Source organism: Armigeres subalbatus, chromosome 3 (assembly GCF_024139115.2).
Source record: "Armigeres subalbatus isolate Guangzhou_Male chromosome 3, GZ_Asu_2, whole genome shotgun sequence".
In the NCBI taxonomy this organism is placed as follows: domain Eukaryota; kingdom Metazoa; phylum Arthropoda; class Insecta; order Diptera; family Culicidae; genus Armigeres; species Armigeres subalbatus.
This window is the reverse complement of record NC_085141.1, coordinates 4,215,553-4,239,618: the sequence shown is the minus strand read 5'-3', so window position 1 is coordinate 4,239,618 and position 24,066 is coordinate 4,215,553. Positions and strand designations below refer to the sequence as shown.

General features: G+C 41.3%; 1 protein-coding gene across 10 annotated transcripts in view; it reads left to right on the top strand.

Moving 5' to 3' along the window:
* LOC134224617 (protein sprint) overlaps nt 1–24,066 on the top strand; it is a 49,235-nt gene that overhangs the window by 3,764 nt on the left and 21,405 nt on the right. For all 10 annotated transcript variants that reach the window (XM_062704035.1, XM_062704029.1, XM_062704030.1 and 7 more), the window contains exons 4-12: nt 11,177–11,386; nt 11,448–12,256; nt 12,316–12,523; nt 12,580–12,828; nt 12,897–13,074; nt 13,136–13,695; nt 13,750–14,176; nt 14,242–14,343; nt 14,409–14,636. In XM_062704035.1, the coding sequence (XP_062560019.1) occupies nt 11,177–11,386; nt 11,448–12,256; nt 12,316–12,523; nt 12,580–12,828; nt 12,897–13,074; nt 13,136–13,695; nt 13,750–14,176; nt 14,242–14,343; nt 14,409–14,636 (2,971 nt within the window). The remainder of the gene's footprint in view (nt 1–11,176; nt 11,387–11,447; nt 12,257–12,315; nt 12,524–12,579; nt 12,829–12,896; nt 13,075–13,135; nt 13,696–13,749; nt 14,177–14,241; nt 14,344–14,408; nt 14,637–24,066) is intronic.

Genomic DNA, 24,066 nt, shown 5'->3' with positions numbered 1-24,066 from the left:
CCGAAAACGTCAATTTACTGAAAATCTGCTTTTTAATCCTTTCTCATCAATGGATAAATAGCCATCCAAATCGATAATTATTTGGATGGATAAGAAGTTCACCTTCTGTCTTACATATAAAATTGATGTATTTAAGTTACTTTTCAACGAAAAGTTTAATTTAATTTCAACTTCAGATTATTTGCCCATGCGTTCGGGATTGAACATCGAAGCTTTTATGGATACAAAAACTTTAACGTTAGGAAACCTTCCAAACAAATATGAATATTTTTCCCTATCTAAAAATATTTTTGTTCCTACATATGACGACTAATCGTTTCTTAATGATGAACACAATTTTGGTGAAAATTTAGATTATGATGGCTTGAGGAACACTATTGAAATTTCGAAAAATTGTGAAATAAATGAATAAAAAGGTAATTTAGAGAAATTTAAAGGAATTGCACCCAGTTGTTTTACGAGGTTTGATTTTAATTGATCTTAATCTTCAATTGATTTGATTTGAAAAATAGGTCAAATTGTGACCATTTTGAAAGATTATTGTGTTTTTGAAAATTAGGAAACTTGGATAATTGAGCAACATGTCAAAATATGTAACCAACTAAGCAGCTATAGCTTTTTTTCCAGTAGGGTGGAAATCTGCATCCAGACACCGGTGTGCTACCGGCGAACAAGGCTTAGCTACTGCCGACCCGCTAAAACCACCCTTTTCACAGACCCTGAGTCTCCCCGGAACAGTCTTGCGGCTTTACTTCTGGGAGGGGTCCGTGCGACTACGCACGCCCACATACTAGCTATCCACTACTACTTGACTAACTACCCGCTGGTACCTCACCCTCCAGACTAGCTACCCACTAGTCGGCGCTATCCGACTGCTGCTCGGCGTGCCAATTGCGCTGCAAGATGCTGGCAATCTGAGTGGCCGAGACCGCGTTCCACTTTTCAACCTCTTGGCACATCCTCTGGATAAGATTATCCGGGGCAGTGTCCCTCCCGCACATCCAAGCATTCCGCTCCTCACATCGACAAAACGAGGACATACGAATAGTGCGTGCTCGGCAGTATCGTCGACCCCTGGGCAGTCAGGGCAGACGGGAGAGTCCGTATGCCCAAACCTATGTAGGTACCACCTAAAGCAGCCATGGCCTGACAGGAACTGTGTCAGATGGAAGTGAACTTCCCCATGCCTCCTTTTAACTCATCTTGATACGTTAGGTATCAGCCGATGGGTCCACCTACCCTTAGAAGAGTTATCCCAGTCCTGTTGCTACTAGATAGTCGAGGTGACTCTAATGGCTTTCGCGCATTTTTCCTCTAGTTCCGCGCATTGCGAAACTCTCCTCGTCTTCCCGTATGACTAGTCCAATGGGTAACATACACGCAATCACACAAGCTGCATCCCGTGATACCGTGCGGTATGCACTTATCGCTCTGAGGCACGCTAGTCTGTGTACACTCTCCAGCTTCTGCAGGTTACGTTCAACGCTAAGCGCCGAGACCCAAGCTGGGCCGCCGTATCTAAGGATAGATACTGCAACACCAGCTAATAACCTGCGTCTGCTGGAGCGCACCTCCTAGCTATTGGACATCATCCTGGATAATGCCGCAACAGCTGTCGAAGCTCTCCTGCAGGCGTAATCTACGTGACTGCCGAAGTTCAGTCTATCGTCGATCAGCACCCTGAGGAGCTTAACCTCCCGCTTGGAAATGATCTCACAGTCGCCCACGCGAACCACTGCCTCCTATACCGACTTACGGTTGTTAACATCAACCAACTCCGTTTTGTGATGAACTAGCCCCAGCTGCCTTGAGCTCATCCATTCTACTATAGCGATCGCGTGGGCCGCCGTAAGTTCCACCTCCTCAATCGACTCTCCATAAACCTCCAGCGTTATGTCGTCGGCGAAGCCAACGATCTTAACACCTGGGGGGAACTTCAGTCTTAAAACACTGTCGTACATAGTGTTCCATAGCATCCCTGAGGGACTCCTGCGGTGATAGAAGCACTACCCTCCCCTTCATCGGTCTCGTATAAGAGTACGCGATTTTGGATATAGCTTTCCAAAATGTTGTATAGGCCCACCGGAATGCCCAACCGGAGTAACGAGAGCGCGATGGCATCCCAGCTTGCGCTGTTGAATGCGTTTTTGACGTCGAGCGTCACAATCGCACACAATCGAGTTCCCCTCCGCTTGCGTTGTATCGCTACTTCCGCAGTTTTCACAACCGAGTTGATAGCATCCACCGTGGACCTACCCTTACGAAACCCAAACTGATTGCTTGACACGCCGTTTGTACCTTCGGTGTACGGGGTCAGCCTGTTGAGGGTAATCCTCTCAAGCAACTTCCCTGTGATGTCTTTTTATTCACTTCCTATTTGCTATGATGAGATGTGCGAAATGTCGAAATTTCTCACTTCCCGCTGCACACTTCATGTAATTCCTACTACTCATTACTCACAATATATTTTTTTTAACTTTTCGACCAAACGGCTTTCAATCAAACGACATTCGGCCAAATGGCCCGACATCGTATATATTATGCATGGAAACTGATTCTGACAACATCGCGTTAGAGAGGTGAAAATGCTTTGAGAAATTACTGCGACTTAGAGCGAGAATAGCGAGAATAGCGAGTGAAGGAGGTATCGACTTACGGAGGAAACGCAGTAATGCGAAATTCAAGGGGCTTTGAATTTTATCGAGTAAGAGAAAATATCGAGTTCCAGAACATCGAGTTACAGAGAGTGTAAAAGAATGATCGTGTTAGTCTCATGATTTACGAATGCAAAAATAGTAATTTGGCTTAGAACCCTCTCAACGAACTGTGGATGTGGAAGTGCCGTCACTACTGGTACATGTTAGACATTGTAAGTTTCTCACGGTCCTGACCATTTAGTAAGTTTATGTAATGTAGTTTGTTTTTAAGCTAAAATTTAAGAAGCGTTATTCCAACACTGTTTAGTTATGTCTTGTTTCAAAACTTTTTTGAATGAAACTAAAGAATGGAGCTGCCGTATAAAATAATTAAATAGAAATATAGTCTACAGGTTGGGGCTTATACAGCTCCAACCTTGATGCTGAAATGTAAAATATTAGTATTCTTATCTTTGTTGCATTTCCTGTAAAGGGTAAGTATGCCATGGTGGACGGTTATACTAGGCTTCTCATAAAAGCATGTCCCATATCGAGACATGGGATATTTATGCTTACAGTGACAGTTAATTCCACTTAGATTGCTAACTGTTTGTTCGGTAGGTGGTGAGCTTCTACAGCGTAATACATATTGGGTTGGAACTTCAGACAGTAGTCGTAATGAAGCTTCCTTCTTATTAAGTGGTTAGAAGCAGAATGAACAATTTATTCTAGAGGTCTTATTTTTCTACATGTCAAGATTAAGCATTGCATACTAGGCACTAAATAGAATTGTAGTTGCCACGTTGCTGCGCTCCATCATGACGGGATGCTATATCTTGGAGTTTAGTAGAGTCGCTGCCTAGCTTCCATCCCTCCTCCTCGACGGTTGAACTCCACCTGCTTCCCTGAATCTTGATAGCTTCACATTGGTCAGCATATCGGCCACCATTTCATCTGTAGAACAGTACTGCATCCGGATCATCCCATCCTCCTTTAGTTGGTACACGAAATGGTATTTTGTGTCCACGTGTTTTGAGCGGTTGGTGGAACGTCCGGACTCCAATTGTTTTATACAAGACTGGTTGTCTTCATGGATTACTATCGGCTTGGCTGTTTTCACCTTGAAATCCGCTAGTAAACGATCAATCCATAGTAGTTCTTGGCAACCTTCTGCGACCGCTATGAACTCCGCCTCCGTACTGAGGGCAATGTACGTTTGCTTTCGAGTCAAACAGGAGTAAGTACCCGGAGTTAGAGTAAGTACGACTTTTCGCATCACTGGCCCCAATTGGCATCGACGTACATCTTCAGGTCGGAATCAGATTTTCCCAAAACGAGTTCATGGTGCATGGTATGCTTGAGGTAGCGGAGTATTCTTTTAGCTTCGGTCCAGTCTGCCTGTGTTGGTGCACTCATTGACCTGCCCAGAATGGAAACACTTATCGCAATGTCTGGACGAGTATTCACAGCTACGTACAGCAAACACCCGATAAGACTGGCGTATTGATAGTTATCGGATAACTTGTCTACCTCCTACTTTTGCTTATTCCAGACATGACCAGCTTGTTTTAACCCATACAATGACTAACGTAATGAGCATACTGTGTATCGGTTACCATCTTCATATCCAGGAGGCTGGCACATAAAAATTGGCTCCTTCAGGTCCGCGTTAAAGTGGTAAAGTTACTTAACGAACCACTACTGGTGCAAAAACTTCTTCATAGTCTGTCTCAAACTTTTGATTGAAGCTTTTTGCGACTGAGCGGGCTTTATACCTCGCAACGTTGCCGTCTTCGTCCAATTTGCGTACAAAAATCCATTTGCAGCCAATCGCTTTCCGATCAGGTGGTCATGTACCATTCTCATGCAATGATTTCATCTCATCTTCCATAGCTGCCTCCCATAGCTCTGCTTCGGGACTATTCATTGCTTCGTCGTATCCCGAGTAGCACACTTGTCGCATATCAGTCACTGTGACTCATATGCGACCAAATCCAGTCACATTGGAGTTGCTGCAACCAAATAGATCTTAACTGTGCTACTAGGGATGTTTTCGACTCATCTTTAAATTTTCTTGCCATTCCTGTTGTTTCTCGGAAACGCAGAGGCGGCACACCTCTTGTGTTACGGGATGATCGTCTAACCGGCGTGGCAGTTGGCTCGATTACCACGTCGACTGCTGCACCATCGCCATCTTCATCTTCGTTCGGAGTACCGTACATGCTTGAATCTACATTCGACAGCTCCTCCTCAACCAGAGTTTCATCGATGATATCTTCAGATTCAGATTCTTACCCTTAGGATCAAGCTTCGTGCACTTCTAAGCTGGCACATGAACGATAGCTGAGCATCCAAAAATGTGTAGTTTGCTGTAGTCCGGTTCATTGACTGTCGCTCCGTTTTCCGCGGGAAAAGCTTCCGTGCAATCTTCCCTTCAGCACAACATACGCAGGTCCGGAAAATGTCACATTTCTTGATAAATACGTTCTTCGCCAATCCTTCACGGACAACCCGCTGGATTGCGTTCGGGTCCCGGTGCCCTAGTTTGCGATGCCAAGAATGAATGCAATCTTTCGTATGTTTCACAACCTTCATGCTTCGTTCGTGGCTAGTCTTCAGTTGGTACAGGCCACCTATCTTCTTTGCAACTGCTGCCACAACGTCTCCACATCTAATCAAGCACCCGCGGGTTTTCTCAAATGTAACTTCCGCTCCCTTGGTTTTTTGTATTTGTATTTGTTTTTTATTCATCGGACTATGTTGTCTACATGAAATTCTTAAATCGAATGGTGGTCAAACAATAAAAACATTAAAGACGGCTCAGCAAGCGGCAGTGAAATCTGGATGTAGAGATGTTGAAATCAAATTCATCGGACACTTCGTTGAAGCGATGGATTATGGCGACAATGGAACTGTTTGCAGCATAGTTAGTAGCTTGTGGCTCCTCGTGTAGCAGCGCTCGCGCTCGAAGCGTCCGGACAGGTGCGTATAAACTGATCCTCGACAGCAACTCAGGAGCATCGTATTCAGATGATAAAAGCTTGACAATGAAGACACACTGAGCCACATTCCTCCGCTTGGCTAGAGTATCCAACCCGTAGACGACAGCGATCAGCGTAAGCAGGCAAGTTCAACGAGTCATTCCATGGAACGAGGTTTCTAACGGAGGTTTCTAACGGAAATCAAATTAGATTCCAAATCCGGGATATAATATTCGTCGCAGAGGATTATCTCTTGTTGATCGCCGTTCTCATTGTAACAAATCAAGTGACCGGAACCGACTCCTTTGACATCTGTAACCTAGCCGTCAGCTAGAGTGATGGTCACACCCGTGCTTTGCTTCAGTTCAGGTGGCACCGGAGTTGACTATCCAAGTCTTCAGCTGCTTCCGGTTGTGGGAAAGCATGAAAGCAATTGGAGAGGTCTTCGCTACTTTCCCCTTTTGCTTGGGCTTCTGTAACCCTCGTCCACCGGATGTAGCAGAACCTTCGCTCTTCATTATTGGACAATCACGTTTCGTGTAGGATGCTGATGCTTCGTTCTTCTCCATCGGACAGTCACGCTTCATGTGGCCCTGTTTCCGACATTGATGGCAAATTATCTTTTTATCGGAACCGACGCGTAGGATGGACTCACTTTGATGGGACTTATCCATTCTTTTTGGTGCTTCATCCAGTAACTTGCTTTTTACCAATTCCATGGTCAAGTCCTTGTCCGCACGGGTCTCCATCGCCGTTGTGAGGTGTTCAAAGGACTCTGGCATGCTCTTCAGAACCATGGCCACTTTCAAGTTCGCATCCAGTTCCTGACCCGCATTCGCCAGACTGAATCTGTACCATTTCGTCGAAAGACATTTCGTCGAATGACATTTAGTCGAATGACATTTGGTCGAAAGGACATTACGTCGAATGGACATTTGGTCGAAGGGACATTTAGTCGAAAATTAATTTTAATCCACTAGAGGCGTAGGACATTTGGTCGAATGACGTTTGGTCGAAAGGACACTACGTGGAACGGACATTTAGTCGAAATCAGATTTTAGAAAGAAAAATCTTTGTACATTTGGTCATATGAATTTTGATCGTAGGACATTTGGTAGAAAGCGGATTTTCGAATTTATAATCTTGGTACATTTAGTCTTTAGTACGTTCCGTCGAATTGATATTTGAAGGAAAAGAACTTTAGCCAATAATGATTAAAAAATAAATTATTTATTCCGGTGTTTCTAAAAGTCATATAACTATTGCTTCAATATTGTCCAAAGAATGATGGGTTCATAAAAACAAAAATAATACGAAACGGTGAATATTCCGAGATTATTCCAGATTGGATATTGACTTCGGCGAACCCCTCTAACCGACTACATTGAACCTATACCACCTGGCCAATGAAATGTAGTAGAATGATGCTTCGTATAGTCGAATAGACATTACTGCTGTTATACGCTTAACTGTCCCATGTACATTGAAAATCCTAGCAAACATGGGACAACTTAGGCATATTTGACGGCCAATAATTAACGAATTATGGTTGGAAGACAATTTTATACTGAACTAATTATTGTATAAATATTGAGTGGAAGAAAGAGTATCAATGAAAAGAATAAGTAAATCATTTTCATTCGACCAAATGTCAACCAATGAAATGTTCCAAAGCCGACTGTGATGAAGTATTGGCAAGTATTGATATCATTGGTTTTTGACTATGGGCCGAAAAATAGGGTCAAAAATAGGGAAGTTTCTATTAGCTCAGGTGAAAAATCCTCATTAGCTTCCGTACTCGTTTCTTCCGCTACTGATTGAAATTCCTCACGTCCACTGAATTCCTCTAATCAGTTTAGTCATGTAACTTGTGGATTATTTATTTAAATTTGATCAAAAATCTTTTGACTAAACGTCTTTTCGACCAAATGTCCATTTGACTAGATTTCCATTCGACTAAATGTCCATTCGACTAAATGTCCTTTCGACTAAATGTCCTTTCGACTAAATGTCTATTCGACCAAATGTCCATTCGACTAAATGTCCATTTGACTAAAATTCCATTCGACTAAATGTCCATTCGACTAAATGTCCCTTCGACCAAATGTCCTTTCGACTAAATGTCATTCGACTAAACGTCATTCGACGAAATGTCATTCGACGAGCTGTCCCAAAGCCCGCCAGACTTGAGAATAGTTCTTCCATCCGAAACAAGTGAGTCTCCATGTCACCGTTTTCGTCGTACTCCGCCTTGCAAAGCCTTTTCAGGAGTTACCTAGGAGTGGTTGTCGTTTTCTGATGGTGGTTCTTGATCGCATCCCATGTATCTTTGGCCGTCTTGCTGTCACGGATCAATGAATGTTGGCAGTCGTCCACAAAAAGAGCGATCGTAGCCCGTGTTCTGGCTTCTCCTTCCTTCCAGGACTCGGTCAGCGGGTTGGGGCGGCATCTGACACGTATTTCCATAGGTTCTCCCGGACTAGCAGCATCTCCACCTTGAACTTCCAGGTCTCGAATCCGCCGCTTCGGAGCTTCATGATACTGAATTTTCCATTTTCCATTTCAGTTTTGATTCTTTTATACGCTTCTATAAAATTATTCCTAGGCGCATAACCTATTGGGTTGGAACTTCAGACAGTGGTCGTAATGAAGCTTCCTTTTTATTAAGGTCACTCCTGACAGAATCCAAGTTTCAAAGTGCTCGCGTTTTCGGAGGTACACCACTCTATACGGAGGCGGCTGACAACTGTCATTTTTGTTGATTCAGCTTTGCTGCATCGCAGCATGCGTGAAAAAATAAAAATGACAGTTGTGCGTTCTGTCACAAGCGACCTTAAGTGGTTAGAAGCAGAATGAACAATTTATTCAAGAGGTCTAATTTTTCTACATGTCAAGATTAAGCATTGCCTACTAAGTACTAAATAGAATTGTAATTGCCGCGTTGCTGCCCTCCATCATGACGGGATGCTATATCTTGGAGTTTAGTAGAGTCGCTGCCTAGCTTCCACCAATACATTGGATTGCTTTTAATAACATGTTTAGATTGAAAAGGCTTAAGCTGTACAGGGTGTTCAATAAGTTCGAATACAAATGTTTGATCATTGTGTTTGTAAGCTCAATGTACATATTCTGTATTAGTATTGATGTCAGTGTTAGCGGTATTTATACGATATAGGATGTGTGTGGTGTTGACATTCTGTCACTTGTTGTTTGTTTATCCAGCTTTCCACGCTCGGTAATGGCGGCTTGTTGGTGTGTGAAAATCAATCGGTCACTGTACTTTTTGACACTAGCTGGAGGAAAGCTCACCGGTGTTTCTGGGTGAGGGGAAGGGGAAAAAGGCCTTTTCATCAGTGAGTTTTCCTCCAGCTAGTGTCAAAAAGTACAGTGACCGATTGATTTTTACACACCGACAAGCCGCCATTACCAAGCGTGGAAAGCTGGATTACGTGCGTTGAAAATGGATTGGGCATCATAAATAGCCATTTTTGAATTTCAAAATCATTGCGGCGTACTACAAAACTGAGGTTTTGAGGACGATTGATGCCCCCTGTAGCCCGGTGCTTAGACGGAGATGAGCCCTACGTGTTCCAATAGGACGATAACCCTTTATACACGGAAATTGATATTTTAGCCTAATATGGGGTCAATTTCATCGACTTTTTGGACAAAACTTTGCGACCTCACAGTTTCCCAGATTTGAACCCTCTTAACTTTATTGTGTGGTCCTTTATTATGTTAAAGCTGTACGAATACAAGGTCAGTAACTTGGACCAGTTCAAGACGTAATTCTCAAAATGTTACAAACGTTCCTTATAAACAATACTTTCAGTGAAATGCAACCGGGAAAAGAAATATTTAATTTCAATTTTTAAACATGCTGTTGTCGAAAGTAACGAAAGTAAATAAACACGGTGCTTATCTTTACTTGAGCTTGAGCTTGAGCTTGATTGACTGCTCGTAGTTGCTACTCCATTACGACCAGATCAGCTGTTCTTGCACAGGGAACCAACAGATGTTTGCTTGGGACTAGCACACATCTTCAATGTACAAGTACTGGTGATCTCATTTGTTAGGTCATACTGGCGCCTGCCACGTCAGAATGCAAGTCAATGTAGGGAAGGGGGAGGAAATGATGATGCAATCACTCGTCCACTGCAAGCCGAATATACCTCTGCACTTGCCACGAGTTCATGCGGAATTTATTGGAATTTCTGGGTTAGGTTGGAGAGGCAGAGGTCCGTCTTGGTTAACGAGCTGCCAATGTGATAGATAGGAGAAGGTAACTCATGGAATTTCTAATTGGATGTAGGAAACGAGCTCTATAGTTCATTTCCAATTCTAGCAGATTACTGTTAGAATACTCAAGTTGAAGGTATAGGAATAGTAATGGAAACGGTATGGAAGTCCATTTCCAGTTCTAGCGATTGCTAGAACATGAGAAATAAAGAGAATGATACAAAATATAAGAATGGAACGGACCCTGGGATTGAACTCACGACCTCCTGCGTATGAGGCAGAAGCAGTAGCCAAATGATTACCAAGTCCGCTTCAAAAAAAAAAAGAGATCACGCACTGAACTGATTAATTTTATTACCGGCCGCGCAATGCAGAACACAATAATTCGGCCGATCACGCACTGAACTGATTAATTTTATTTTTATTTTTATTACCGGCCGCGCAATGCAGAACACAATAATTCGTCCGACCACGCGATCGTTCTGCTGTCCGAAACATGAGAGATCACGCACTGAACTGATTAATTTTATTACCGGCCGCGCAATGCAGAACACAATATAAACACGGTGCTTATCTTTACTATGTAAAAACCAAATTTGTAAAATCAACTATATTAGTAAGCTTGCATTCTATTGGCCGAGACTCTGTCTGCAGTATATCATACTGATCCATAAAAATGAAATTGAAATCCTGAGAAACACAATTGTTAAAGGTTGATGACCAACTGGTAGATTGCCAAAAAGTGTGTTCAATCAAAGATGTTTTAGTTTATTTCATGTTCCATGTTTCAGAATTCGAAAAGCTCTTGGAGTTCAATAAGAGAGCTATTTGCACCTTGACTGGCCAAATAACCGGACACTGTCCGAGTAGTTATCATTTGAATAATATTTGCCAGGTTCAGAATGATATCTCTCGTTTCTATAACATGGAAGTGAAACCTCGGAACATCTGCTTTACAGTTGTGATGCATTGTACAAGTGTAGGTCTAAATTTCTGGCTTTACGCAACCAGGAGAAATGTGTTCTGCAAATGGTTTTATTAATTCAATTATGCCATACTGGGAAAAGACACGTCTTAGGTTGTTTACTTGACAAATGGTGATCAACCTACAAGATGCAAATAGTTATTGGAAATCAGGCGTAGAGAGCATTTGCCGGAATGGCCCGTTTACATATTACCTAGTTCAAGCTTATTTTCTCACAAATTCATGGAAAGTTTTTGTGGAGTCACTATTGAGCAGTCACTTATCACTATTGAGGGCACTCCTTAAATGTTGAATTAAGATCTAATTTACAAAGCATCCTTTCTTTCTTTTTCCAGTCCCAAACCTCGCTCGTCTCCAGCTCAGAGGGCGGAATCCTCGCTGAAGGCGAAGAAACTTCCAGTGAATCGCAAATCTCAGAAAGCTCTCGCAGTCCAGCATGTGTTTTGGGGCTCATCGAACGGTTGCTGCGAACTCACCCAGTGTGGTTCTTGCCAGGTATCCAGCGTTCCGGTGCCGTTCATCTGCTGCAAGGGAAAGAAGAAGGGGTAAGATCTATCCAGGCATCAATTCCGTAGACAGACATAACTTTAAACTCTCCTGTTTCAGAATTTTATCGTGCGTGGTTCAAGTCAATCGAAAACCATGGCCGTATCCGTTCGTCTTCCCTTAGATGTTGGCCCCTACATCGAGCACTATCTGATCCAGTCAAACGACGGTTTGCTCAGCTTGGAGAGTTCTCGTTTCAAGTTCGATTCGATTCCGGCGCTGATTGCTCACTATTCGCAGTGTTGTGATGAACTCCCCGTTCAACTATGTCTTCCCAAAGCGCTTCGCGAAGCGAAAAATCGACAGCTACTATCCTCGCTAGCATTGCTTGGACAAGAGTTCTGGCGATATCCAATGGCTTCGCCAAAACCTAAAACCGTACTATCAGCCAATTCTAGTCACTTGAACACACCTTCCGATGCCACACAATCCAGTGGCATCGGGTTGACGTTCAATAACAATAGAAACTTATCAAGTTTCAACAATTTTGGGCAGGAAACCAATCCGAACTTTGTCGGCCCGGGAGAAACTCCCACGGATACCATATCAACAATGAGCAGTTTCACTATCGGACCAGGACACCAACTCCTCAGCCCGGAGTCAATTGACAGTGCTGTGATTATGTCACCATCGGACCCCAATCAAACCGGAATTATTGGCAAAACAAGCACCTTCAAGTCAAAGCGACCGCTTCCTTCGCCGACTGTAGTTTCATGTGATGTCGAGAAGCAGATCGAAATCTTTAATGCCAATTTGTTTGGCAGCACGGATTCGAAAATTAATGAAACGGTCAGCACAAGTACTTTGGAACGACAGCTGAAGACTCCGAGGCCCACGCCTCCTAACACATTAAATATAAAACCCATAAGGTGGGTTCAGGTATTCTATTCATAAGTGTATTATAAGTATTAGCGTATTTTTTTTGTAGAAGTCCTCCAGCGCCACCTGCCAGGCGATTGAAACCATCCAGTGCTGCCAGTACACCAAACATCGATTCCAATCCAATGTTTTCCAACAATATCACAGTGACGACAACGGTTACATTTAGTGTGGACAATCATACCAATGCGAACATCATAGAGTTGGTTTCGCCGAGTGAGACTAATAATAACTGCAATAGCAAGAGCTTTACAACTGTGAGTGATTTAATTAAATTAGCGGATGGGATGTCATTATTAATTGTATTTATTAGTTCCAGAGCTCCCTCAAGCGACTACCACCAGAAGGAGAGTGTCACATTCCGGGAGCATTTCTCAAAAACCAAGACACTAATGATAGGGCATCTGATTCGGAAGGTAATCTCATGGCGATTCAATCGCCACTTGGTCATGGCAATCAGCTTTCATTCCGAAAACATACCAAGATGGAGTCCAGCTCTGGTTTACTACACACAACTCGAACCAGTAGACGTAGCAAGCGAAAGGAGTCGAAACATTATCAGGTATTTGGTTTTGATTATTGAAGTATCATCAAATTAATCAATGTACTTTTTTTATTTGATCCTTGAAGGAGTCCGATATTTTGGAATCTCCTTCTGTGTACTGTCGAAGCAATTTGGGTGATAAGATAAGTGACTATGAGGATCTATGGACGCAAGACAGCAATGGAAACACCACTCTTATAAAGGGTGATAAATTGTCCACTTTTAAACCTGTGCTTGATAAACCCTCAGATCTACTTTCACCAGGTGACATGACCAATGTTTATCTATTTCATAAAACATTGTATTAAACTTAATATTATTTTAGCTCAAGAAACGTTCAGCCCTTTGGTGCTTGATCGACCAATCATCTCCTACAACTCATCCATTCCAACAGAAAGTCAAAAGCCATCTATGATGTCGTCTTTCAGCAGCAGTGAAAACTTTATTCAGCTTCGCCAGCATAGAGACGCCAGTAGCGATCGTAGTACTCCTACCGAGCAGCACCATAGAAACGTACTAAAAACATTCTCGCCTACTCCGATGCACGAGAAGCCAATCTCTAACCCAATGCTGGAACCTCGTTATCGAATGGGTCTCTGTTTTCCGAATGTGATACCGAATCGATGTGACACCAATGGGAACAGCCGAACGGAGACGCCTTCTCCGTTGCTGAACAACGGCAGCCCTGCTCCGTCGAATAAACAGGATAGTCCTTTCTATGCAGATCCAGCTGATGTTTTGAACAGTATTGTACGAAGAAGCCCCTTCAATAGGACAACAATAATGTCGAGTAATCAAAGGCATTCCGAGCCTCCAAAGCAGTTGCTGATGGACGCCAACTCACCGCTGATGTGGTCTTCTGTGGAGCAGGATATTAGGCATAAGGTTAGTCTCTAGTATTTTGTGATATCTGAATATTTGATGAAATTTTCTCCATAGAATCAACTAGCTGCATCGCTGGACGAGCTGAAAAACCCCAGAAACGTACATCAGCCACATAGTCGAGTACCCCAGACAGACAGACTAAACCTCGATCGGTTGTCGCTGGAGCAAACGGAAAACAATGACTACGACAACGACCTGCGGTGGAACAGTGACCACACCAAATCCAAATCTCCCCCGCCAACCGTCGACACCGTTGCAGGTCAGAAAAATGTCAAAATTTTGCCACCGGACGAAGCCCGCGCCGTAACCGTTCACCAGATCATAGCCAAACGATTGCCGCATCTAGACTTGCCAGAATTTCCCGCCAATAGCAATGGATCCTCGGAGCCAGCGAGGAACAACGCAAACGAGAATAGCACGGGTACTTTAACCAGGACACAGCGGAAGTCCGCCTACGACAATGTCGAGAAACAAGCTGCAGGTTAGCTGTCTTTCAGGATTTTTATTATAGTATACATGAACATTTAAATTTCTTTTACGAAATAGGGTACGCGGCATCTTTGCTGAACAGTGCCCAGTCAGACGATGGAACGGTGTTCTCCGAACCGTGGGACAGTTCACAGTGGGATAGCTTTTTACCTCAAGACAGTGAGAATTAGTGTATTTAGTAGGAATATTTCAATCCCATTGACAAATTACTTTTATGATTTTAGACAACGCGGATACGATGCCAGTTGGGAACATCGAAGGAACTTCAACGGCCATGGGTGGCATAGGAGGCCCAGGTAGATTATCCGAACGGTACGGATCGCGAAACGAGTTATCATCTTACAACAGTATGTCGTTGCGTCGCAACGGCCAGTCGAAAAAGTGCAGCGTTGCCTCGCAAAAGGTTGCTACGATACTGCGGTCCAGGAGTTGCCGGGATCGGGAGATATTGTGTGAGTATTTGTTAATATATTGTAAGCTGCTATTGTCAGTAAAATGTAGTTGACTTTGTGAAGCAAACTGTTGCTTAACTTTCAAATTTTTACATCACGACGCGTGTAAGTAGAACCTTTTAAGGCGAAAACTTAGCAGCAATCAAACGATTTTTGAAACCATTGTTCCTTTAGCTAATTATGCAAATTATCATGGGTCATATGTTTGTGGAATACGCAATATACATTGATCATTTGAAAAATTATAAAAGAACTGCATCATGATTGACGAACTGCATTACAAAACTAAACAAAATCTACCTTTTCTAAGGGTTTTGACTGGGAAAACAAAGTCAAATGTATGTTAATGTTAATGTTTTGCGTTTTCACGGAGTACATTGCGTTTGTAAAAATTTCGCCCTCTTTGTAGTGCAAATACATATTAATATTAATACATATACATAATAATACATTACATTACATATAATACTATTTACATATAATAATAATACATTACATATATACATATTACAATATATTACAATAATACATTTCTGGTATAAAAAACTCACAACGGTCCACGGGCGGATGGCGGAATGCTTCAACACGGTGCTAAATAACCCCGGGCGGCTACCAGAATTCATCACTAGTGATGTCCCTTATCTTCTGCCGAAGGATCGGAACACTTTGAACCCAGCCAAGTACATACCAATAACGTGCCTTTCGAGTCTGTACAAAGTGCTGTAATAGCGAGGATGGTGCAGAACCATTGCGACGTCAACAACCTGATGACCGAGGAACAAAAAGGTTGTCGACGCAACACACGAGGCTGTAAGGATCAGTTCGAATTTGATGCAGTCGTTGTTGGGCAGGCCACCCACAAGCAAAGAAACCTGAGCATGGCGTATATCGACTATAAAAAGGCATACGACTCAGTACCTCACTCGTACCTTCTTAAGGTACTGCAGTTGTATAAGATAGACGATAACGTCATCAGGCTAATGCAGCACGCTATGGGGATGTGGAGCACATCCCTACACAATACCGATGGATAAAAGGTGTTACGGTCCAGGACTCTCAGCATCAGGAGGGGCATATTCCAAGGCGATACCTTTAGTCCTCTATGGTTTTGCCTTGCCATGAACCCTTTTAGCAGAGCACTCAACCAACACAACTATGACTATCACTTGAAGAGTGGGGAAAGGAGTACGAACATTACCCACACCTTCTTTATGGACGACTTGAAGCTGTTTGCGGAATCTGTGGAGGAGCTGCACAAATTTCTGCGGCTTGTAACGGTATTCAGCAACGACATCCGGATGGACTTTGGTATCGATAAATGTCGATCCATCCATCTACACCGGGGTCACCTGGTGGATGCCGACAGTTTCCGCGTCAACGAACAGGAGAAGATTCGAAACATGGTCAAATGCGAAACGTACATGTTCCTAGGTTTCCTGCAACTGGAAGGAATTCGCCATACGATGATCAAGAAAGAGCTGCAGGAAAAGTTCTTGCATCGTGTCAACGGTATTTTGAAGAGCCTAGATTATTTATTGGCACATGTCTGCCCGAAGGGGTTCGTCGCACTATGGGGAATCAGGTGGCCGAAAATAAAAATATCAACTTTCTTCGATTTGTATTTCAAGTTGACGTACTAAATGCTAATGCTTTGGAGCATTAAACCCCAGAATATCAGCACTCTAAGCCAAAAATCAATGCATTGTTCAACTGTCAATATCTTCGGCTACAGTAGCTTTTCTTCAACTCTTTAAAAAGCTTGTTTCGTTGACTTTCGAAGAACGTGTAACTTGTGGAAAAATAGGAAGTAAAAGATCCAAATACGACCCGACGAAAAAAAGTTTTTTTTATACAAAAAGTTCCATACAAAGTTTCTCAAAGTTTCGCTTAGCGACTACCCCTACGTCTTTCTTTGGTCCTCCCAGAAGGCATTAAAACAAAATCCAGCTGCTTATGGCTGCAAATCTGCGATTCCGATCACTTTTTCAAAAAAAAAGTCATTAATTTTGAAACATTGAATATGGGTATTCCTAAAATACACGGCAGACTGCGATGGGCTGGATACCAATTTCATACGTATGCCAAAAGAGCATCAAGAATAGTTTAAATAAAGAGAGTAGATAATACGGAAAGTGTCGTATGTTTCGTGGTAGGCCGTGTACACGATCGCTTATGCGGCTAAATGATACTCCATTACGCGCAGGCTCACCAAGAGGATGCAATTAATTATCTATCAAGTATCAAGTAAATAAATATGAAAAAAAAACAATGGTCTCTTGAGGACTACGTAAATCTTCTGGGTTTCATTTGAAGTTATTTCACAAAATGTAGAATTTTGATCGTGTTGAAAACAGCTTTGGAATATATCTGCCAAAGCTTCGTTGTGGATAAACAAAAAAGATTCAACTCCATACAAAATTGAAAAATCTGAATTTGAAATTTGAAAAAAAAAATGGCAGGCTGCATCCTGGTCCAAAACTTACTTTGACTCATATAATGAGGAATGGCTTGACACAGAATTTGAATTAGAAGAATTTTATCATGCTGAGCTTTCTTTGGGCGGAGTAGGATCAAGTACAACTGGAAACATTTGTCGACGAGCGTTTTCGAATCCAAATTAGGTAAAGGTAACTGTGTTAAGTAAAGCATTAGATGCCATCGAAGAGCTAATACACTGGTTCTGGAACATTCTGATCGCGATAAACTGCCAAGAGCCAATCAATCATGGATAGCTAGACAGTTATTATAAAGCAACCTACCGGTTACATTTGATTGGTATAAAATTCTTGCTACTGTGCATAAAGTCCTTGCCCATGCTGGGGATATAATAATTCCTTCACCAGCGCCACTTGGAATGTTGGCTGAAGACGCAGCTGAGTGTCATCATAAGCACTTAAAAAAAGTCGGACTCATCATGCCAAGAAAGCATTAAGAGAGGATAATTTACATGACGTTTTCATTCGTGCTAGAACTCGTCGGATCCTTCGATAAGCTCCCTCTGCTTACATAGGTAACCGACTTCAAATAAATCTAATCTCCAATATCCAGAAGATGTTCAAAGTTTTTTAGTGACTGAAAGCTCCTGCAGTACAACAGATCCGAGTACAGAGAAAAATGCCCAAGCAGATATTTTATTCAATCTTGAAGAAATTGAAACTGATTCTTTACCCGACAACAACTCAGTCAACAACAAAGGATCTTCACGATGTCAGCAATGTCGGTTGGGGTTGGTAATGGATCAGATTGTCGGTCGGTTGGCTGGAATAACGGTCTTCAGCGATGTGGAGTCGGTTCAGATGCTCAGGCGCTTCCTTCTGACGAATCCAGTTGACGACGGCAAGGCCGCCCTTTGTCAAACCGTGAAGGGTAAACTCCTTTATGATTAGGGCCACAGCCCGAGTAGGTTTTCCTCCTTGACGATAATGGCTATGGGCCAGAGGAACAATCGTCCTTTACGTTTAGGTCCTTTTGTGACCAAGGTCACTGACCGTAGCGTGAAATGGCGGTCCTCGGACTCGCCAACCAGAAGCACTAAATCAAAACGGAAAAAAGGTCCTGGCAAGAACAATTTGGGTTATTACCCTATTTACTGCCTATGCAACTTCTTAGTTACCTGAATCAAAGTGTACGCTCTTTCAGGTGGGCTTTGTACAACTTTTTTGCACTAACTTTCCGGGTTCACGAATTTACTTGGCACTCCACTAGCACTTCTGGTCTACACGCTCGCCTGATTAAAAGTGAACGATTGATGTCCACAGAGCATCCTACGAACCCTTCAGCCTCCCGCCAAAATCCAGATCCCCATTTTACTAAGCCAGTCTACATCCAACCGTTAAACATGGCCATGCCGGACTGCCCCATGGGTTTGAGCGATACGATTTTAATTTGAATATTTGAATGTTCGATTTACATGTTGCGTTTTAAAAATTTATTGGATTTTATTGTACCAACGGTTACAAAATAAATGATGATTTTGTTGAGGATGTTCATGTACATAATGATTCAATAAATGTTGTTGCAGTATACGTGTACATCTGTCATAGAGCTTTATATTGTATTCCCTTTACTTGATTTGAGGGTTAAGAGTTTGAACCAATTTGAAAAATCCTTCAAAGACAACCTGTTGCGCTTGTAGATGCAAGGCTTGTATTCCGCGGAGTCCTTGGGCAACTTAGAACATCAACTCAATACTCACAAAAACAATATAAAATTTTCTAGTTCGAACTCTACAGGTCTGTGCTTCGATAAAATACCTATCTATAGACTGATGTGCACATGTTACGTTCGTAGATAAAAGGGACATATTCCATGGAGATTAAAGGGCTGTATTCCAGGAAGTTTGGAGACCTTAGAAACAATAATGACCCGCAAAACAAGTATTTCACATATTTTCGACATTATTCTAGGATATAAGTGTTAAATATTGCTGAAATGAAATGAAAATATTTTCGGCCACCTACTTGTATGGAGCTGCCCCATAGTGCGCCGATGGGTGGTTGCTGTAGATAGTTTCCACTGAGGTGGCGTCTTCATCGATTTTATACAAAAGCCATCATTTTATACAAAAGAAGGTTGATCCGACTATCCGAAATGAACTTTCTTCAAAGTGCTAAACTCAATCGTAATTAGCGAATTTGATAGCGCCTCGGAGGGAGATGATGCCATAAATTTAAATGGGTGAAATCACTAACAGCAACCAAGCTACCACGCCAAACCCGATGACACCGAAACAGTCCACTTTCGCAATTAACTCGTTCTTTCCATAAAATGCTGATCCTGAGAAGAACCAATTTTCTTTTCCCACTGCGCCTTTGTGCTGGTGTGTCCGCTCCGCTGCATACAATTTTGTCGAACCGCTCTTTTGCTACCCACGCCTTTGTGCTGGTGTGTCCGCTCCGCTGCATACAATTTTGTCGAACCGCTCTTTGCGGAATCCCGATCAAAATGGCTCGCGCGCGCTGGAAAGCAGCTTTCTTGTATTCAGTAAATTAAGCTCATTAAGACCTCAGTACACTGTTTGTCATGATGACAAATATTTGTCAAGCCAGTCAGCAAATCCATGTCGATTTCTAATCAGTCTGATAGATGTTCGGATAAACTTGACAAATATTCGTCAACATGACAAACAGTGGACGGCGGGCTTTAGTGTGAGAATTTGAATTAGGCATAAAAGGAACCACCTACGCAAATGCGGCGTGTCTTACCTGTCCGCTGGTACGAAGTAGAAAGTGACAGATGGACTTGCCGCCAGGGCGAGCCTACTGCGACACCCACACAGCTAGCTCCGCCCCTTTGTGAACTGATATGGGTGCAGGGACGGGAACGGTTGACTTTTCTTTTTATCATTCAATCTGCCACGAAGTAAAAGAAATACAAAAACACGAAAACTCATCCTAAATGTTTAATACATATTAATTATCATGTGATTTTTCTTTGATTTATTCAGGATTTTTTGTCAATTGAAGTCACACGATCTAAAATACGAGCGAAAAATCGCATAAGTGCTTTATTGTTTTTAGCTACTGTAATATGTGTTCAACTAAAAATGTATGCCATTATGAAGTCTATAAAACCGGGAAGCAGATAGATAAGAGTCGAGAGTCCGTCTTCAGTCCTTTTTTTTATTTATTACCAGACTAAGGCCGGAGTGGCCTGTGCTGCACATAAAAGTCTTATCCATTCAGCTCGGTCCATGGCTGCACTAAGCCAACCACGCAGTCTGCGGAGGGTCTGCAAATCGTCCTTCACCTGATCGATCCACCGTGCCCACTGTGCTCCTTGCGTTTATTGTTCCCGTCGGATCGTTGTCGAGAACCATTTTCACCGGATTACTGTCCGACATGCTGGCTACGAGCCCGGCCCACCGCAGTCGTCCGATTTTTGCGGTGTGAACGATGGATGGTTCTCCCAGCATCCCATGCAGGGACGTTCCGATACTTCAAAATATCGATATTTGATTCGATACGATAATCGAATCAAAGTATCGATATCACCGATATATTGGAATGAAAATATCGATATATTGGAAAATCATATGATATTTCGAAAATGAAATTTTTTAGAATATATTTGGTTATTCAACTACTATCGTATTACCGTAGTACCTCTAAACAATAATTTTTAGAAATGACCTTTTTCCTATTACTTAATCCAATCTTTTCTAGAGTGTGTTTGTCCAATAATCATCGGCAGCGGCGTAGTTTTAATCGGTAGCGGCGTCGTTTTTGGAATGATGCTGACCTCACTAGTTTCCGTTTACTCGAAAAAATCAACTAATCAATCGAGAAATTTGCTGAAATTCCACTGACATTTTTTCTGTATTTCTCCTCGGGTTATTCTGATTCTTGACAACCGAACATTCTCTTTTGCGAATTTCCACGGAAGTTTTTTTAAGGTTGATTTAATTTTTCAAAAGAAATTTAGAATTTTCAGAAAATCCATTAAAATATGCTTAACTAATAACGAAATTCTCTTAAACTTTCACGAGAAATTATCGTTTTGTTTCACATGAAACTCCCTTGAATTTCGGCAGGAAATTGTCTTCGATTTTTACAGGCATTCTTCAAAATTAACGCAAAAAGTTCCATCAGAAAAGAAATTCAAAACTTTCATCAGAAATATTTTAAGGAAATTCTCTTTAACTCCTACGGGGCATTGGGTCGTATGAATAAAAAGTAGTAAGTTCAACTTTACTACATTTTCAGTAGTAAACGTCACTTGTGGAATATGTTCGTATGAATAAAAGATACTTTACTACACTACACATTTCGAACATCCTACAAACAACTGATTCGGTATGAATAAAACAAGAGTTTACTACTGATTTCTTGTAGTCTGCTCAAGACGTTGCTACTCATGTTTCAAATGGAGATTATTCATCAGAATCGAAGCGAATCGGCCTTGTTCTTGAAAATAGAAGTCCAATTTAGGGAAAAGAAACAAGACAGACATGTCTTTTGTTGATTAGCCGCAAAAAAATGATGAAATCATCATCGTCATCATGGGGTCTATTTTGTTTTGATGTTTTTTTCAAATTCAAAAACCCATCTCTTAGAGCTAACACTTCGATTCCAAAATAGTGAATATAATTTATGTAGTAAATAGTAGTAAACTGTAGTAAAGGCTAAGTTCGAATGTAGCATATGCCATAAGTTCGAAAATGTTTTTATTCATATAAAACATGTAGTTTTCTCTGTGGACTTTATTTTTGAGTAGATACTCCAAGCGTTGAGTTTTGCTACTTTTTATTCATACGACCCATTATTTTGAAGGAAATTTTCGTATGTTTTTCAATTCTTCTAAATTTTCATTTCCACAAATACCTTCCTAATGCCTTAAGTTAATTTATCTAATTTATCATACACACTCAAATCATTTAATAGATTTCGGTGAATTTTACTTCAATTCGCAGAACTGTTCGGTAATTATTTCATCAAATTTTCTGCGATTTTTTCTTTGTTTAAGTGTCAAAACAACCGAAAATATGTAAATTATTCACCGAACAGTTCTGCTACGAGACGAGCCAGTCCAGGGCTGAAAGTCTCGCTAATAAAGACATAAAAAAAATTAAAACAATTCTGCTGTTGAGATTTCGGTGAAATTTCACAGAAATCTGCGATTTATTTTATGTGTGTAGGAACAGGTCAAATATATAATTGAATTATTCGCATTTGGATTCAAGGACCAGCGGCATGTTGCACAACACGCCGAGTGTGGAGTTGCCAAAACTATTTGTGACAGCAGCGCTCACCTCACACCATCCGCGCTACCGAGAAAAATCTTCTAAACCATTAAAAATGCTGCATTTCGGATTCATTTGCAAGTATTTTCTTTCACAAAATACAACGAAATTGTTATTTTTGTGTTACTTTGTTCTGATTCAATATATCGATATCGAAAGCAAAAATATCGATATGACCGATATATTGAAAGCAAAATATCGATACAAAAATATCGGATATCGAAACAAAAATATCGATATTCCGATATATCGTAAGTATCGGAACGTCCGTAATCCCATGCAACTCGTGGTTCATTCGCCTCCTCCACGTACCATCCGCCATATATGGTACGCAACATTTTCCTTCCGCAACACTCCTTTTTACACAGTCAGATCGTTACCTAGTCAGATATTCTAACATTGACAGTTCAGTTCATATCCAATTCGTGATCAATGTTAGATCGAATCTCCGTTAGTTAAGTTACAGTCCATTAGTAGCAGAATAAATTGTGTTCAAGAAGGTTCAAACCCGACAATTATTCACTCACGAACGCTGATAAGTGCGTTGAAGAAACACTTTTTGGAACGAACATTAAATGATTTGCATTTTTGCATGCACATTCAACGGTGAATTCAGTCCCATTATTTGCTATTCAAAATTGATCTGATCAGACTGATCAGACATTGCCTTTCGAAGTAATTGAAAAATAAATGACTTGTTTTCAACGATTATATGCTTTTTAAACTGTTGATTTGAAATTCAATATATGTATTAAATAAATTAAAATGATGAGACCTATCTACTTAAAGTGATATTTTAGACTTTTTATATATGATTGTTTTAGTTACCTTCAGGGTTAGATTTTCTCATGGCTTTTGAAATTAATAAATGACTCCTTTTCTTTATATCTGAGAAGGTGTTATGTATTATTCTCTAGTTTCAGTCGAGTCTTCATATCCTAACCACACAAATAAAATTGTTCATAAATGCTTTATTTGCTAAATCTTCGTTTTTTTCTTCGAAAACAAGCTTAGTTGTTGTTGTTGTCTAGCTTTCGTGTTATCAACAAAGCTATGATGGCTGATGTAAGCCAAATAAAAAAAGTTAAATATCAAAGTGATAAACTGGAAAATTGCACTAGCATAATGTACTAAAATTGTCATAAACTGCTCATATATTCTGAAATTATTGTCCTTAGCCATCATAATGCCTTTTTTTATTTCGCTCATTGTAGAACCTTTGCGTATGCTTGGTTTACGAATAAGTTCAAAAAATCTACAAACAATAAAAATCAATGTGACCGGAAAAGTCTTAAATCATTTTTTAACTGAGTGTGAAAACTTTTCATTTATTTATGCTCTTATGTGATGTAACTCTGCATTTTCTTACATTCTTTTATGATCAACCTTCTGATTGCACTATAAGTCTACGTTCGGTCATCATGTTAATATTGTCGGCGTAGCACCAACTTAGAATTCGGAAGTCCGGACTTCCGAACCGAACTTTCTTCCGAAGTTTTATCTGTCAAACTGATGGATGCGTTGTTTAGCGCATCTTTAGGGAAATCCAGCGCACTACTTCCGAAGTTGGGAAAGTTGCCTGTATCTGGAGAAAAATCCAACTTCGGTATAAAAAGCGGTATAAATTTATTCCGGATACACAATACAGAGAAGACCTTCGTGTGAGTCAAATGATAAAGTTTCGAAGTA